The 16,060-nt window shown below is 55.0% G+C and overlaps 2 protein-coding genes across 6 annotated transcripts in view; one reads left to right on the top strand and one right to left on the bottom strand.

Moving 5' to 3' along the window:
• Window positions 1–10,960, top strand: part of Myo7b (myosin VIIB) — a 72,420-nt gene extending 61,460 nt beyond the window's left edge. The window contains 15 exon segments of the mRNA XM_036205245.1: window positions 538–701; window positions 1,614–1,795; window positions 2,410–2,540; window positions 2,697–2,854; window positions 3,328–3,481; window positions 3,901–4,056; window positions 5,045–5,150; window positions 6,618–6,731; window positions 7,029–7,116; window positions 7,470–7,576; window positions 7,993–8,178; window positions 8,395–8,511; window positions 9,801–9,884; window positions 9,998–10,117; window positions 10,491–10,960. Coding sequence (XP_036061138.1) covers window positions 538–701; window positions 1,614–1,795; window positions 2,410–2,540; window positions 2,697–2,854; window positions 3,328–3,481; window positions 3,901–4,056; window positions 5,045–5,150; window positions 6,618–6,731; window positions 7,029–7,116; window positions 7,470–7,576; window positions 7,993–8,178; window positions 8,395–8,511; window positions 9,801–9,884; window positions 9,998–10,117; window positions 10,491–10,592 — 1,969 coding nt within the window. The 3' untranslated portion in view covers window positions 10,593–10,960.
• A 767-nt stretch (window positions 10,961–11,727) lies between these two features.
• Window positions 11,728–16,060, bottom strand: part of Lims2 (LIM zinc finger domain containing 2) — a 53,551-nt gene continuing 49,218 nt past the window's right edge. For all 5 annotated transcript variants that reach the window (XM_036205251.1, XM_036205250.1, XM_036205248.1 and 2 more), the window contains 5 exons: window positions 15,601–15,751; window positions 14,474–14,566; window positions 13,447–13,495; window positions 13,139–13,214; window positions 11,728–12,510 (listed from right to left, as the gene is read on the bottom strand). In XM_036205251.1, the coding sequence (XP_036061144.1) occupies window positions 12,363–12,510; window positions 13,139–13,214; window positions 13,447–13,495; window positions 14,474–14,566; window positions 15,601–15,751 (517 nt within the window). In that variant the 3' untranslated portion in view covers window positions 11,728–12,362. The remainder of the gene's footprint in view (window positions 12,511–13,138; window positions 13,215–13,446; window positions 13,496–14,473; window positions 14,567–15,600; window positions 15,752–16,060) is intronic.

The following is a 16,060-nucleotide window of genomic DNA, read 5'->3' as shown; positions in this document are numbered from 1 at the left end:
TCACAGTCTCCTTTCCATCAGTCTGGGATCTGAGCCTGTGGAATGCTGCACCCACATTTGGTGTCTTCCGACGTCAGTTAATCCAATCTAGAAACCCCATCGGATAGACTCAGAGGTTTGTCTCACAGGTGGTCTAGATGCTAATGAGGTGACCCTCAGTATTAACTATTTCATCCCTTCTATAGAGAAGTAAACTGAGGCACACCAGCTAGGTAACTGTCCCAGGTTCCAGAGCAAGCCTATAGCATTCTGTGTGATGTGTCCTCACCATCTGGTCAGAGCAGCCATTCATGCAGGGGAGTGGTGCACTCCACTGCCTCAGACTCAGAGATCTGCTGGTCACTTGTCCATCACCAAAGGTGCTACCTGGGACTTGGGCCAACATGGACTCAGACCAAACTCTTTCAAGGACCCTGAGGAGTCCCTTGCTTCCCCAAATGTAGCAATGGAATTGTCACCTTCTCAAAGGCTACTGGGGGGTGAAACAAGAGAGAATTGGGCAGGCTCTTGGTCACACTGCATGCTTTGTGCCCCCAGGGATGCCCCAGGTGGGCAGAGACTGCTCCTGTCCACACTGCATGAAGAGTATGAGTTCGTCTCCCCCAGCAGCGTGGCCATTGCAGAGCTGGTGGCCTTGTTCCTGGGAGGCTTGAAGGAGAGGTCTGTGTTCGCCATGGCCCTGCAGGACAGGAAGGCCACAGGTGCCCATTGGGAAAGGGAAGGGGTGGCAGCTCATGGGACTAGAGAAGGGTGGGATGGTGGCTTTCTCATATCCACGAGTCCCAAAGCAAGGCTTGGAGACATAAGTATCCATAATATGAGGTCAGCAAGGTCTCCATCTGGAGTGGGTAAAGGAGGAGATCTTACACATGCACCCCACCAAGGCCACCAATGCTTTCAGTCATTAGCAAGGTTAACTCATACCTGGAGAGACTTACACACCATCTCCACAACCATCCCATTATCCCATTTTACAGATACCAGACAGAGGTTCAGAGAGGGGATCGTTCACCCAGCACCACACAACTTCCCCAAAAGCCCTTTCTCCAACAAGAGCTGAGCTGGAACCTATAGGCCAGCATCAGGCTCCAAGACCTCAGCCATGGAGACTGATTCCACTGAAGGCAAACTGGCTGGAAATCAGACGAAAGGGCCCTCCGTAGGAATCCTTAAACTCTATGAGGAACATGGGGCCCGAGAGGGTGGTCCTGTTACCCCATTAGTCCTCATGGTCATCTAGGAAATAGCATCAGAGACTTACAGATTTGTACTTGGGCTCAGAGGTCAGGCCACATAGCACTCTGTCCAGGCATGTAAATCACCGGCTGTGAGCTCTGCCTCCTGCCCAGTCCCTACCCAGCTCCTCCTAGTCAGGCTCCAGAAGTCTATTAGGCTGGGGCCGCAGTGAGAATTCCCATGCCCTGCCTGCTCAAGGCAATCAGGTGACATTTCTACACCATCCTCTCCGAGTGGCCTTAGACCCATGATTCTGTGCCTCAGTTTCTCCATATGCCAAAGGATACCATCTCTGAAATGCCAGTGTAGTCTGGGGACTTTGGAGATCTCTCAGCAAATATGTCATTCTTGTGTCTCTCTGTGACCGGGACCAGCAGATGATGCCACGCTCCTGCCCTTCAAGAAAGGAGACTTACTGATCCTGACCAAGAAACAGGGACTGTTGGCCTCAGAGAATTGGATCCTAGGCCAGAATGACAGAACCAGCAAGACGGGGCTGGTGCCTGTGGCCTGCCTCTACATCATCCCCTCGGTCACCAAGCCCTCAGCCCAGCTGCTGGTATGTCACATCTCTGATCAGCTGGGGCACTGTGAACAGGCTCCTGGGATGCTTGGCCTAGGACCTCACCCACCATCTTCCTTTTAGAAATCCAGAAGGGTCACATGGGCAGCTCCGACAATCTCCTTTAGCCCCGAATGATGGCCAAGCTGACATATTTATGCAGGCACTTAGTAGGTGCTCAGCGAAAGTAGTTCTCTTCCTCTTGCCAGGGAAATGTCCTGAGGACACATCTCAGGGTGTCTATATCATCCCCTGCCCCAAGATACCCCTATGCCAGCTCCAAGAGCCGTCCTTTGGGAAGCAGAGATAAGCCTGCAACTCAAGGTTGCCATCCACAGCAGCTCCTAAATCCCTGAGCAAAAACGTCCTAGGGAAAGACAGCCATAGGTTGTGAGACCCGAATGGCCACACCCCAAGATCAGGGTGGGACAGACTCCACAGCTGTTGAGCTAATCTAGCTAAAGAAAAGGAACATCTTAGAGAGGTACATCCCACTTGGCCACATAGTCGGCGAAGGCCTATCGCCCCTGGGTTCTGACTGCTTGCAACTCACTGAGGGGAGAGCCTTGTGGGCAGTAGCTCCTGGGTAACTGTAGGCCTGCCCCCTCCAGAGCTTGCTGGCCATGTCACCAGAGAAACGGAAGCTGGCAGTCCAGGAAGTGCGGGCTGCAGAGCCACCGCCTGAGGAGCAGCCCACAGAGTCACCATACACCCTGGAGGAGTTCGCCTACCAGTTCTTCAGGTTCGCTCTTCCCACTCCAATGGCTGCCAAAAGGCTGGGGTAGGGAGTAAGCGGCCATGGGTACAAGGAGAGGAAGGCCACAGCCACCGTGAGAGGCCAAACAGGGGGCAGAGAACGCCTCAGCACAGGCCCTTACAACAGCTCTGTCTCTGGCAGGACCCCAGACAAGGAGACCATCAGCAGGGCCACGATGCCTATGGCCCGCAGCCGAGGTCATCTGTGGGCATACTCCCCAGAGCCACTGCGCCAGCCACTGCTCAAATGTGTCCATGACAAAGCTAAACTTCGGGATGCAGCCTGCCAGATGTTCCTTGATATCCTTCCCATTGGCCTACCCTAGCTGCAGGCGAGCCTACAGGCATACCCACCTGGGTCCCTTCCAGACCCACAGCTACCTGTGAGGGGTCAGGCCTCATGTGAGAAAGCACCTTGCAGAGCCAATACTCAGCTCTCTGCAAGGATATTTGAAGCTCAGTAAAGGGCCTGGAGGAAAAAAAAAGTCCATATGGGGTGGTCCCAGCTTGGGGGCCAGTGTGAGCCTGGGTCAAGGGCCAGTAAGGGGCTTGATTCAGGGGTCAGTGTGAGCCTGGATCAGAGTTTAGAGTGTGCACTGATCCAGAGGTCAATTTGGGACTTGTTTCTGAGGCCAGTGTGAGCATGGTTGAGGGGATCAGTGAGCAGCTTGGTTCAGGGTTGAGCCTGGGCCCTGGGGCAGGATCGGGCCAGGGTTGAGCCTGGTGGGGGTTCAGCCTGAGGCTGCAGGTACTATTTTCCTTCACAGTCACACCCATTCTCAAGTACACAGGCGACTACCCTTCCCGGCAGTCATGGCACAGCCTGGAGCTCACAGATCAGATGTTCTCGTTAGCCCAGCAGGACCCGGCCCTTCAGGATGAACTCTACTGCCAGATCCTGAAGCAGTTGACACACAACTCCATCAGGTCTGCCAAGGTGTAGCCTCCTGTCCTAGGCTCCAGACTAGGCCTCTGCCAGGGGCACACAGTCACACGTAGGTCTGGATCCATACCCAGCAGCCAAAGCGGCCATGAGAGGTCCAGGGCCCTGTGGGCTCTGTTAGTATCTAATGGCAGTTGACGAAGAAGGGACATCCCTGCCCTGCACCCTGACCAGTGCCATCCTTTTTCTGTGTGCACCTATCTTGTCCTCAGGGCATGAAAGTGCCCTGTTGCACTGGGCAGTTGGACTGCAGGATGGCATAATATAGCATTGGTGTGTACTGTGTCCCCTCCCCATGCTAGTGCCCAAACCCACAGGCCCAATGTTCCATCTCTGCTTCTTAAGTATCTGGTTGGCCTGGGCACAGCATTGAGCCCTATCACTGATGGGGGCTACCCCACAGGTACAGCGAAGAGCGAGCCTGGCAGCTGCTATGGCTCTTCACCGGCCTCTTCCCGCCAGGCAAAATGCTGCTGCCCCATGCTCAGAAGTTCATAGACTCCCGGAGGAAGAAGCCGCTGGCTCCCGACTGCAGCCGCAGGCTCCACAGGGTCCTGAGGTAGGCCTGCTGCCTTGCAACCCCGAGAGCACAGGCTCTGTGTGATCTCAGGTCCCCTGCCAGGAAGATGAGACCAGGTGGAGGAAGGGGCAGGAGGCTCAGGGGGGTCCTGGGGAGGCCTGAGTGTTCAGAGATGCTTCTATCAGAATCAATAGGCATCTTACTCATGGCTCCCCTACCCCACATCTGCCCACTCAGAACATAGAAGAGTCAACAGATGTCCCAGCATGACCGAGGCATCTTGGTCTAGCCCAGGGTGGCTGAGGTCAAAGGACTGTCTCTCTTAACCCCTGTACCATCTCCTTCCTCCCTACTATCATCAAGAGGGTCTCCCTATGGAGCTCTGCCAATCCCCAGTAACCCTAGAGTGACAGTGAATTTGGCATATTCATACAGGCATTTAGTAGCTGCTCAATAAAGATGACTCTCTTCCTCTCATCATGGATATGTCCTGGAGACAAACTCAACCTTCCTTGGCCCATGCTTCATTTCAAACATGAGGCCAGGGTGTCCACATTTTCCCCTGTCCCTTGGAGTCTCCTGCCTTCTCTGCCTTGGCCTTGACCATGATGAGTGTAGGCTGGCAGTGAGTGTGAATGGCCTCACATAACTGCAATCATGGAGGAAATAGCATCCTTTGAAGGGCCATGCTGGAGTCCCCACCCCTGCTCAATCCCCTGACCCGCGAACACAAGAACATTCCTGTCCATAACACCATAGCCAACAGTCCCTGGTATTGCTAGGGAGCCCATGTGTCCCCAGCCTTCTTGAAGGTGTATGGGACTGGGCTCATCTTTATCCCAGGGTCACATGCAGAGCTCACCGGGCAGAGAAATGCCCTAGGAAATCTGAGGAGCAGGAACCCACCTGCCCCGCCCCCCTGCACTGGTCCGTGAGGGCCCTTGTTTCCAGCACCAGGCTGAATGCCTCGATATAGGTTGGCGGTTGGAGTGGATGAAAGTAGTGTCATTGTGGCTGTCCTCCTCAGGATGGGACCTCGGAAGCAGCCCCCACATCACATAGAGGTGAAGGCTGCTGAACAGAACGTGTCCAAACTATGCCATGAGGTCTACCTCCCCAATGACACCAGTGAGGTGAGTACCCAGCCTGGTATACAGTGAGCCTCAGGCCTCAGGAGGTTGCAGGACACATTCTCACCATCGCAGTGTGCTCTTTGTTCATTTAAATAGATCCATTTCTACGTTCCAAAGGGACTTCCTCACCCACCCACCCCACCCCCCACTCACTACCCACATCTGTGTCAGCATGCCTGCCTCCAAGCAGGCCTGGGGAGCAGTGCATGAGTTAAGGTGCCATGGGAGGTGGGCGGGGGCTACCAGTGAGATCAGAAGAGGGAACTATTCCAAAGGTATGAGTTAAGATTCTAAGCCAAGGAGGAAAGGGAAGGAAAGCCAGAGGGCCGAGCAGCAAGGCTGAATCCTGGGGCTTGTGGGCCGCTGGAGGCATCTATGGTGAGTATAGCCATGGGCCTTTGGCCCAGAGCTTGCCCTAGAGGCTTGAGGAGGCAGAAGGGAGAGGCAGGAGGTAGGTGACCACTGGGCCCCAACTGTGATAAAGACGTGTCAAAGTAGAATGTGACCAAGGCCACCCTCACACTCTCCCCCATGCCACATGAGCATCTGTGACTTGGGTACAGTTAAGTCCCTGCAGTGAATGTTCCCATAGTCTGGCTACAGGGTCACAATACAGGTCCAAAGGGCCAGACCTCCTGGGTCTAGCTGGGGCCCAAGAGAGTAAGTTGTTACCAAGCAGTATGATATGTGGGTGGTTTTCTGGGGCCTGTCCTTCTTCAGACAGACAGTGGCCAGCCCAAGGCTTATAGAGAACAAAAGCAGGTTCAGTCATTAAAGTGCTTGCCACACAAACAGAGGACTCTGGTTCAGATCCCTGACCTTGAGTAAAAGCTGGGCTCCATAGCACAGGGGAGGTAGAGACTCTCTGGAGCTTACTGGCCAGTCACCTCAGCCAAATGGATGAGTTCCACATTCAGTGAGAGACCCTGTCTTTAAAAAAAAAAAAAAAATGTGGAAAGCAACTAAGAAAGACACTTGAGTGACCTGAGTGTCTTTGAAGGTATGGTGGCACATGCCTTTAACACCAGCACTTGGGAGGCAGAGGCAGGTGAATCTGAGTTAAGGCCAGCCTAGCCTGGTCTACAGAGTGAGTTCCAGGACAGTCAGGGATACACAGAGAAACCCATCTCAAAAGAAAGGAAGGAAAGAAGGAAGGAAGGAAGGAAGGAGGGAGGGAGGGAGGGAGGGAGGGAGGGAAGGAGGGAAGGAAGAAAGAAAAAAAGACACTTGAGGTTCACCCCTGGCCTTCACATACATGTCTACACAAGTGCACAAACACCCACATGTGCACATACCCATATGAACATGGATATAGCAGGTGTGCATGCACACACACACACACACACACACACACACACACACACACACACACACACACGTACAGGAGGACATACCCCAGAGCAGTGGCTTGGGAAGCCTCCTTGCCCAAGCTGGGACCTGGGCCTCATCTGCTAACTCTCTGTGCAGACAATAGAGGTGGGCAGCAATACCCGGGTGCGGGACCTGTGTGACAGCATTGCCACTCGGCTGCAGCTGGCCTCCTTGGATGGCTGCAGTCTCTTCATCAAGATCACAGACAAGGTGAGCAACTTGGTAGGCTTAGGAGTAGAGCAAGATCCTCTTGCCTGAGGAGGCCTCCTGTGACCAGCAGACCTCAGACTGCCCAGAACACTGTGCCAGCCAGGCTCTTCAGTCAACACCTGGGGCTATGGGGATGGAGGGGGTGGAGTCTTGTGGTCCCACCCCCTACTGGTCAACCCCAGTGAGCCCCTAGCCGACCCAGCCAAAACACAGAGTTTCTGGATCCAGCTCCACTGGGTCTCCTCAGAGGATACTCTCCAGAAGCCACCATACCTGCCTCTCTGCCTCTTCCCTCAGGTCATCAGCCTGAAGGAAGGAGACTTCTTTTTTGATAGCTTGAGGCAGGTATCTGACTGGGTGAAGAAGAACAGGCCTCAGAAAGAAGGTGAGGGGCATCTCTGTGGAGGGGGTGGCTGCTTGCTGAATCTGTGATATGGTTCCAGACCCATCCATCTATCCTCCTCACTCACCCCCATGTTCCCTAGACATGCAAATGGCTAACTCCCTGCAGGGTGAGAGAGGTAGCCCAGAGCCCCACTTCATGGCCGGGGCTGGGGGGTCAGGAGCATTTCTGGAGGCAACCCTACACTGCTTGACGAAGATGAGTCAGGAGCCAGGGAGAGGAAGGACACAGGCTTTCCAGGCCAAGAGTCATGAAGGCTAGGAGTGTTCTCTTCAGGACTGAGTCTCTGGAGCCTGCTGGAACAGGCTCAGTGCCCACTGCCACCCCTCTTCCAGGGGCCACCATGACACTTCCCTACCAGGTGTTGTTCATGCGGAAACTGTGGCTCAACGTGACCCCTGGGAAGGATGTGAACGCAGACACCATACTCCACTACCACCAGGTACCCATCAGGCGGCCCTCTTGAAGTCACAAGGGCCATTGCCGTCCTATCCCAAATCTGTCCTGAGACGTGGGAGAGGAAGGGGGCAGGGAGAAACTATCTTGCCCTAGGCACTTGCAATGAGGTGAGCAGGCCAAGACCCTGAGGGCTCTGGGGACAAGAGAGCACAGCAGCTCTGGGGACAAGGTCTACAGTGTGAGCTGAGAAGGGAGAGCATACAGAAGGCTGAACTTGACGCACCAGTTTGCAGTTCGAAAGGACAACATCATGTGGACAAAGCCCACGTCCACCACAGCACAATGCCAGGGGCTCCTCACTTAGGTCTCTCTGCTGCCCAGAAACTCTGCCCCTGAGGTCCTCAGCCTTTGCCCACTCCAGGGTCCTGTCACCTAAGGCCCAGTATGTCTGCCACTCAGGAGCTACCCAAGTACCTTCGAGGGTTTCACAAGTGTTCCCGGGAAGACGTTATCCACCTGGCAGGCCTCATCTATAGAGTCCAGTTTGGCAGTGACCGGTCTCAACTGGCTAGTGTCTCAAAGATCCTGAAGGAACTGGTGCCTGAGAACCTCACGCGACTCATGACCTCAGAGGAGTGGAAAAAGGTCCTTGGCAGGGTCAAACTGGGTTGGGCAGGCTGGTTGGCTTGGGACGTGGGCTGCCTGCACCTGGCTTTCCCTGCCCTGACCTTAGGACTTCCAGATAGGTGGGCATTGCCTTGGCCCGAGTCTCAGAGCTGCTGGGTGTCCATGCCCTGTATGGAGGGCCCCATCTGGTCAGGGCAGCAGGTCCAGGTCCTCAGTGACCCTCTCTTCCACCAGAGCCTCCTTCTGGAATGTGACAAACACAAACACAAGACGGTGGCGGAGGCCAAGGTGGACTTCCTGAAGTGGATCTACCGCTGGCCTACCTTTGGGTCTTCCTTCTTTGAGGTGAAGGTAGGCCTTGATCCACACCCAGCCCCTGCCGCCATCCAGGCCCCATTCAGCCGAGTCCTCGGGGTGTGTGTGTGTGTGTGTGTGTGTGTGTGTTCTAACTGTAGCCCTAGCGGGCATTTAAAAAGTGGTCACCTGGGAGCTGAGGAGAGGTCTCAGTTGACAAAGGGCTTGCCTTGCCAATGGAAGGACCTGAGTTTGATCCTTAGAACTCATGTCGAAAGACAACAGTAACAAAGCTGGCCATGCTGCTGCCTGATAGTAACCCTGGTGCTAGGGGGCTGGGGGACAGAGAAGGGGATCCCCAGGATTCGCTGGCCAGCCGGCCAAGCCTGTTAAATGAGCTCCAGGATTGTGAGAAACCTTGTCCCAAAAATATATACATACAAACACACACATACAATACATACAAACACACACATACAATACATACAAACACACACATACATACAAACACACACATACAATACATACAAACACACACATACAATACATACAAACACACACATACATACAAACACACACATACAATACATACAAACACACACATACAATACATACAAAACACACATACAATACATACAAACACACACATACAATACATACAAACACACACATACAATACATACAAACACACACATACAATACATACAAACACACACATACAATACATACAAACACACACATACAATACATACAAACACACACATACAATACATACAAACACACACATACAATACATACAAACACACACATACAATACATACAAACACACATACAATACATACAAACACACACATACAATACATACAAACACACACATACAATACATACAAACACACATACAATACATACAAACACACACATACAATACACACATACATACATACAAACACACATACAATACACATATACATACATATATACTTACATGCAGACAGCCAGTGAGATGGCTCTGTGGGTTACGGCACTTGTCACCCAAGTCTGATAACCTGAGTTCAATCCCTAGGACCCACATGGTGGAAAGAGGACCCACAACTGTCCGCTGACCTCTCCGCTCACACATGTGCCAATGCAGACACACGCAAATAAACATGTTTAAGAAACAATGGCACCAGAGGAATGAGACCCCAGATTGACCTCTGACCTCCACACACAGGCACACGTGTGCACAGACCGCACACATACACACGCATACCCACCCTGTGTACACATGAACACACATACAAATAGAAAGTGGTCCCCTGACCCCCTAGGCTTGTCTGCGACCATTGTGCCTTCTCCCCCCGCAGCAAACCTCTGAGCCTTCCTACCCAGACATCCTCCTCATCGCCATCAACAGACATGGGTTGCTACTCATCCACCCCAAGACCAAGGTAGAGCACCAGGGGCTGTGCCGGCCGTCACCCAGTCTGCGGTGGGATGTCTGCCTTCCTGCCTGCCCCTCCCCTGAAGCCTGGCCTCCTGCCAATGGCCTCTCTGTCCCCAGGAACTGCTGAACACCTACCCTTTCACCAAGATCTCCAGCTGGAGTAGTGGCAGCACGTACTTCCACATGGCACTGGGCAGCCTGGGCCAGGGCAGCCGGCTGCTGTGTGAGACCTCTCTGGTGAGCACAGGCCCCACCCCCCACCCCTACACAGCACCCGCAGATGCTGGTGTGTTCTCATGACCCATTTCCACGTGGAAGTTGCTCACCATGAGAGACTGCTTGCCCAGGACCAGGCTGAGCCAGCCAAGGCCTACGGGGAGGTTAGATGCATCCCCAAGGCTGGCAGCCAGCAGTCACGGCCCAAGACTAAGCTGATGCTGGGCCGTCCCAGACCCCTCTGGGGAGAGGGTGGGGCTCAGCTCCACCAGAGCAAGCAAAGCCCAGCATGGGGGAACTTACCTTCCTCATTCCTCCTTTCTTTCTGTTCCACCATGTTGCCCCAGTGATCTCTCTACACCCACAGCCTCTGACCCCACCCTGTCCTGTCTAGGGCTACAAGATGGATGACCTGCTGACCTCGTACATCCAGCAGCTCATGAGTGTGGTGAACAAACAGCGAAGCTCCAGGGCCCCCGCCCTGGCCAACCCCTAACAGGACCCATCTGCACACAGCCCTCCAGGCCGGGCTTCCATCCCCTTCTCAGCACACCAGATCACCCCTCCTGGGTGTTCACTGCAGAGGCCAACGAGGGTCTCAAGCCTCCTGGCAGGTGACTGGCAGCCCCCCTGAATTCACAATAAAAATTCACCTAACAGGAGGGAGTATGTGTCTCGGAGGGGAAGGGTGGGTGCCAGGTGGGCAGCCTCCAATCTGGGGCTGGGGGCAGCTCTCTACCCACCAGAGGGTCTAATCCAGATAAAGCAAAGGGTACTGTGACTCTTCCCAAAACCAGATTGTTGGAGCCCATCTAGGCTTCCTAGTGGCTTTACCCTGCAGGACTGCATAAGAGGATGATTTGATCACAGGCCTGAGTACCAGGTGTTTGGAAGGGTCTACACTTGGCTGTGACTAGCTAGGAGGAGGTTCTTTGCCCCGCCCCTTGGCATTGTTATAAAAAGTCCTTTGGAATAAAGTTCTGGGCCGGATAAGGATCCAGGCCCACCCGAGGCTATCCTGTGTTCCTCTTTATTTCTATCTAAATCTCTTATTCCTCACTCCTCGAGAGTCCCTGGGGTAAATAAACGTGGGATCTGGCCCCCCACCCCAGATGACAACCATACTCTCCAGACATGACTTCATCTTCATCTCCTCCTTCTTCCACCCACCCACCCCCACTCCCTCCACCTGTCTCTCTTCTTTCTTGTTCTCAGCCTGGGGAGAGGGTGTCCCTGGAGACCTTGCTTCCTGGGCTCTCTGCACAGGATTTTTTTCCTTCCTTGTGCGTCACCAAGGATGACTGTTGTGCTCCCAGGAAGGCCTGGTGGGAAGCACATGTCAATGGCAGTGAACAAGGCTTTGGAGACCTGTCCAACTGACAGGCTCTGAGACATAACCCCCACCATCACCATACACTGACCAAGCTAGCCGACATGGCCGGCAGCTGCCACCATGCCTGAGGAGTCCTGGCTGCTTTTGTTTATAAATCCTGGTGGCAGCCAACCTGGGAAACCTGAAACTCTCTGGTCTGCCTGTTTAGCGGGGAGGGGGTCTCTGTTGATCATCCCCAGCAGGGGTAGCTCTACACCACCTCCTCCATCCCTCCCACAAACCACACAGGCACTCCCAGTGTGTAAATCAGCCTTCATTGTGTAAGTATGTGATCCCTTGCAGGTCTGAGCTGGCTGGGGCAATGTGCCCCCTGGAAGTGGGGCCTCAGCCTTGGTGGGCAGCCCAGAGGCTTTCTGCAAGGTCTCCTGAGTAGTGAAGGAAATGGCGATCTCAGCCACCCAGCTGGTTCATCCCAGAGGTGGCTGGATTCGCTGATGCAGTATAAGCACACACGGACTTAATGTGGTTGAATAACTGAAGGGCCGCCCCACCCCCACTCCAGAAGCCTCCTTGTGCATGGTGCTGGCACTAGGGCTGGGACAGCTCCCCAGCCAAGCCCAAGGGTCTCTCTGAGACTGAAACTCTCCCAGGAGAATGGAAAGGACCGGTGTCGGGCTGGGATCTGTGGATCAAGCAAATGGCAGATAATCCTGAGCCCAGTTGGCTCCTGTCCCTGGAGGTTGTGGGTACAGGAGGAAATGCCTATGAGGCTGGGCCGGGACTGTGTAACCCAAGGTAGACTGGGGACAGAAAAGGTGACATCCCAGAGGGGCCTGAGATGGAGCAGAAGGGGGAGGCGGCCAGCAGGAATTGGGGAAGGAGGGGAGGGGAGGGCAAAGGTTCTGCAGGCAGGCAAATGGAGGCTGAGGCCCTTCAGACGGAGTTGATGTCCACGGACTTGGGCTGGGCCTTGCGGGAGGTCATGTCAGACAGCTTCTTCAGCCTCTTCTTCAGCTCCAGGGGGAACTTTTCATAGCACCTTTTACACACAGGCTTCATGTCGAACTCCACAAACTTGTTCCTGAAGACAGAACCCAGTAGTCTATGCCCTACCCACCCTGACCCCAGACAGAACCCAGCAGTCTATGCCCTACCCACCTGACCCCAGACAGAACCCAGCAGTCTATGCCCTACCCACCCTGACCCCAGACAGTAGCCAGAGACAGAGCACGGTGCCCTCAGCTGCCAGTCCTCTGCCCTCTCACCCCAGCATGTCATAGCCAGCAAACCAGGCTCTGGGGTAAGATGTTAGCCAAAGGGCAACGGGGAAGAGGAGATGGACTGCTTTTCTCCCTTCCCTCATAAAGGCTTCTCTCCAGAACCCTCTATGGCTCTCTGCTGCTCTTGGAAGCTTGAGCTCCACCTCACCTCACAGTTCCAGTCACCACCCCCCACCCTTCTAGTCTCCAGGAGAGAGCCAGCCACCAGACAGCTTGCCTTTGCATAAACTGTTCCCTGAGCCAGAATGTCCTGCTCCAAAGCCCAGGGTTCTTGTAAGTGTGTAACTGCGCCCTTCATCGGGTCTCTGGGATCCCTGGTCTCCCTCATCTGCCTGGCCTACTCACACCCAGGGCTTGCCTGAGGCTGGAAGTTCAGGGAAAGCAGGCTGCAAAGTCAGGGCTGCGAAGTGCCCACCCACCCCTACTCACTTCAAAGTGAGCTTCATGTTGCAGGTGGAACAGGAGAAGCAGTTCACGCACCAGGCTTTGCCGAGGGCGGACACCACTGTGGGGCCAGATGTGGGATTAGCAAGCCCCACCCAAGCCAGCTGCAGGCCCAGCTGTGCAAAACCAGAGCCAGATGGGACCTGCAGCTGTGGGACAACCTCCCCTCCATCCACCACCACCACCACCACCACCACCACCATCCCCCAATCCACAACCCCTCCCACCACCAGGAGAACAGGCTGGTTGGGAGAAAGCAAGGGAGGGAGGGGTTTGGGAACGGGCGGCCTCACCATCACCCTCAATCACGTGACTGCAGTTGTAGCAGACATCCCCAAAGAGCTGTGGACAAAGAAAGTCATCAGTGCTGCCCACAAGCATAACAACCCCGAGTCCTTTCTGAGGACACCCAGCCCGCTAGAAGTGCTCCCCGGGAAGGGCCACAGGTTGAGACATTGCTCCCCAAAGCTCCCATTGCTCCCCACCGATGCATCCTGCCCAAGTCCTCCTGCAAGACTGAGGGCCAGGGTGGGACCTCATCCCATCAGCCTCTGGGGCCACGATGGCATTCTATCAAGTGAAGACACTAAGTGGACAGCTGCTCACGTGTCTTACACACTGGCTTCAAGACTCTAAAGCTGGGACCCAGGGCCTGAGCACACAAGCCTGACTTATGGTGCACATAATGGACTCTTGGGTGCCTGCAGCACCCCCACTCATATAAGAGGAGACCCCACAAACCCAGAGACCTTAGGAAGCATCTTGCTGTGCTTTTCAGCATGTGAGGACACACTGTCCCCTAGAGCCCATAGCCTGTCCCAGGACCTTCTCCAACAGATCACCCAAGCACCACTTCGAGACATGGAGATGTCTGATCACAGCCCTACCCCCTGCTCTCTCAAAGTCCTGAGGCCCCTGACAGCCCTCCAGCCCTGGGTCCTGAGGCCCCTGACTGCACTCCAGCCCTGGGTCCTGAGGCCCCTGACTGCACTCCAGCCCTGGGTCCTGAGGCCCCTGACTGCACTCCAGCCCTGGGTCCTGAGGCCCCTGACTGCACTCCAGTCCTGGGTCCTGAGGCCCCTGGCCACCCTCCAGCCCTGGGTCCTGAGGCCCCTGACAGCCCTCCAGCCCTGGGTCCTGAGGCCCCTGACAGCCCTCCAGCCCTGGGTCCTGAGGCCCCTGACCGCACTCCAGCCCTGGGTCCTGAGGCCCTGGCCGCCCTCCAGCCCTGGGTCCTGAGGCCCCTGACTGCACTCCAGCCCTGGGTCCTGAGGCCCTGGCCGCCCTCCAGGTCTTTTCGGGATCCATCCCAGGCCGTACCTGGTTATAGTGGGTCTCACAGTAGGCTAGGCCCTTCTTCTCATAGTGCCTGTGCCCCAGGAACGGCTTCTCACACTTGGCACAGACAAAGTGCTGAAGGAAAAGAGGGGGAGCTGAGCAACACCAGAGCTGCCCCAGGGACCCCAGAGGACAGGGGGAGGGGGCGAGGCTCACAGCCGGGCAGAACTGGCGCCGGTAAGGGAAGCTGTAGGAACCCGCTGACCCTTCTGTTTCCACTTTTCTCAAGGTGAGGTCTCATGCAGCCCAGGATGTTTTCAAACCCACTGTGTAGTCAAGGGTGATAGTGAACTTCTGATGCTCCACCATGCCTGCCTTGATACAGTACTGGGGACTGAACTCAGGTCTTTGTGGTTATAATGCAAGCACTCCACCATCTGAGCTATACTGCCTACCCTCCTCCTGGTCCTTGAACATATCACAATGATATCCTGGGTCACCGGGATCCTGCTTAGCAAACAGACCATGTGCCCACATAGGTGGAGCTGCCCTGGTATTGGTAGGTGCCTCCTGTGCCACACACACACCCTTCCTGACACACACACAAGCCCAGAGAGTCTAAGAACCACCTACTTTCCTTTTGAGGGTGTGAGGACACACCATACCCAAAGACAGGGCAGCACATCCCATAGCCATTTTTATTAGGCCACCGGAGCACTGTTTATGGATGTAGAGATGGCCAGGCCACAGGAGGAGCAAGCGTTCTTTCCAAGTTTGTCACACATAAGAGTGTGACAGTGCTCAGGGAAATGGCAAGAGCTGACCCAGGAGCCCAGCAGCTCCCTGTCTGCGTGGGGCTGTGCACCCAACAGGTCCTTTCGTCCACACCCTACAAGTTGCTCTGGGCAGACTGTGCCTAACTCCTGACTCTAGGATCTTCCAGATTACAAAGGGAGGTAAGGACTAAGGTGAGTATGGCTGTCTGACCATGGCCTGTGGGCTCCGGTCTCCTGGCTCCCACAGAGTTCCTGTCCAGAACAAGGACAGGTTGCCCTCAGAGAAACGTGTTCACAGGGGACCAGCCAGGGCATGGTCTGGGATGAGGTTCAGACAGACCATTAACCAGGCATGAATCTTCACATGAATCTGTGTTCTGCTGACAGGCTTACCTCCACATGCCACTGCTTGCCCAATGCGTTGACCACCCGGCCCTCAATTGGCCGGCGACAGGCCCCGCAGATGGGGACACCCATCTTGTCATGGCAAGGCAGACAGTAAAGCTCCCCCTTCAGCTCTCGGGCCTCAGAGGTCAGCTCCTTCCTAGAAGACAGCACGGAGTATCCTTGGGGGCAGCCCTGACCTTCTGCAAGACCACTGCAACCCTTGGTCCGGGGTACTGTGCCTGAGGCCCCTGCTCTGGCTGAGCCAGCTCACTCTGATCTCTGGAGACTTCCCGTGTGCACCCCCAGACAGGCCCCAGGGCACAGAATCCCCGCCCAGGACTGCAGAAAATGCCTGTGTACTGTCCAGCTAGCTTCTTGAGAGAAAGGTCTGTTTCTTCTCACTACCCCCCCCCAACCAGACTGGGTGTCTGGGGCAGGCACAGAAGGGGTAGTAGGGGACTGTAGG

Source organism: Onychomys torridus, chromosome 13, assembly GCF_903995425.1.
Source record: "Onychomys torridus chromosome 13, mOncTor1.1, whole genome shotgun sequence".
Lineage (NCBI taxonomy): Eukaryota > Metazoa > Chordata > Mammalia > Rodentia > Cricetidae > Onychomys > Onychomys torridus.
Note: the sequence above shows the minus strand (reverse complement) of the source record. Positions and strands in the feature narration are given on the sequence as shown.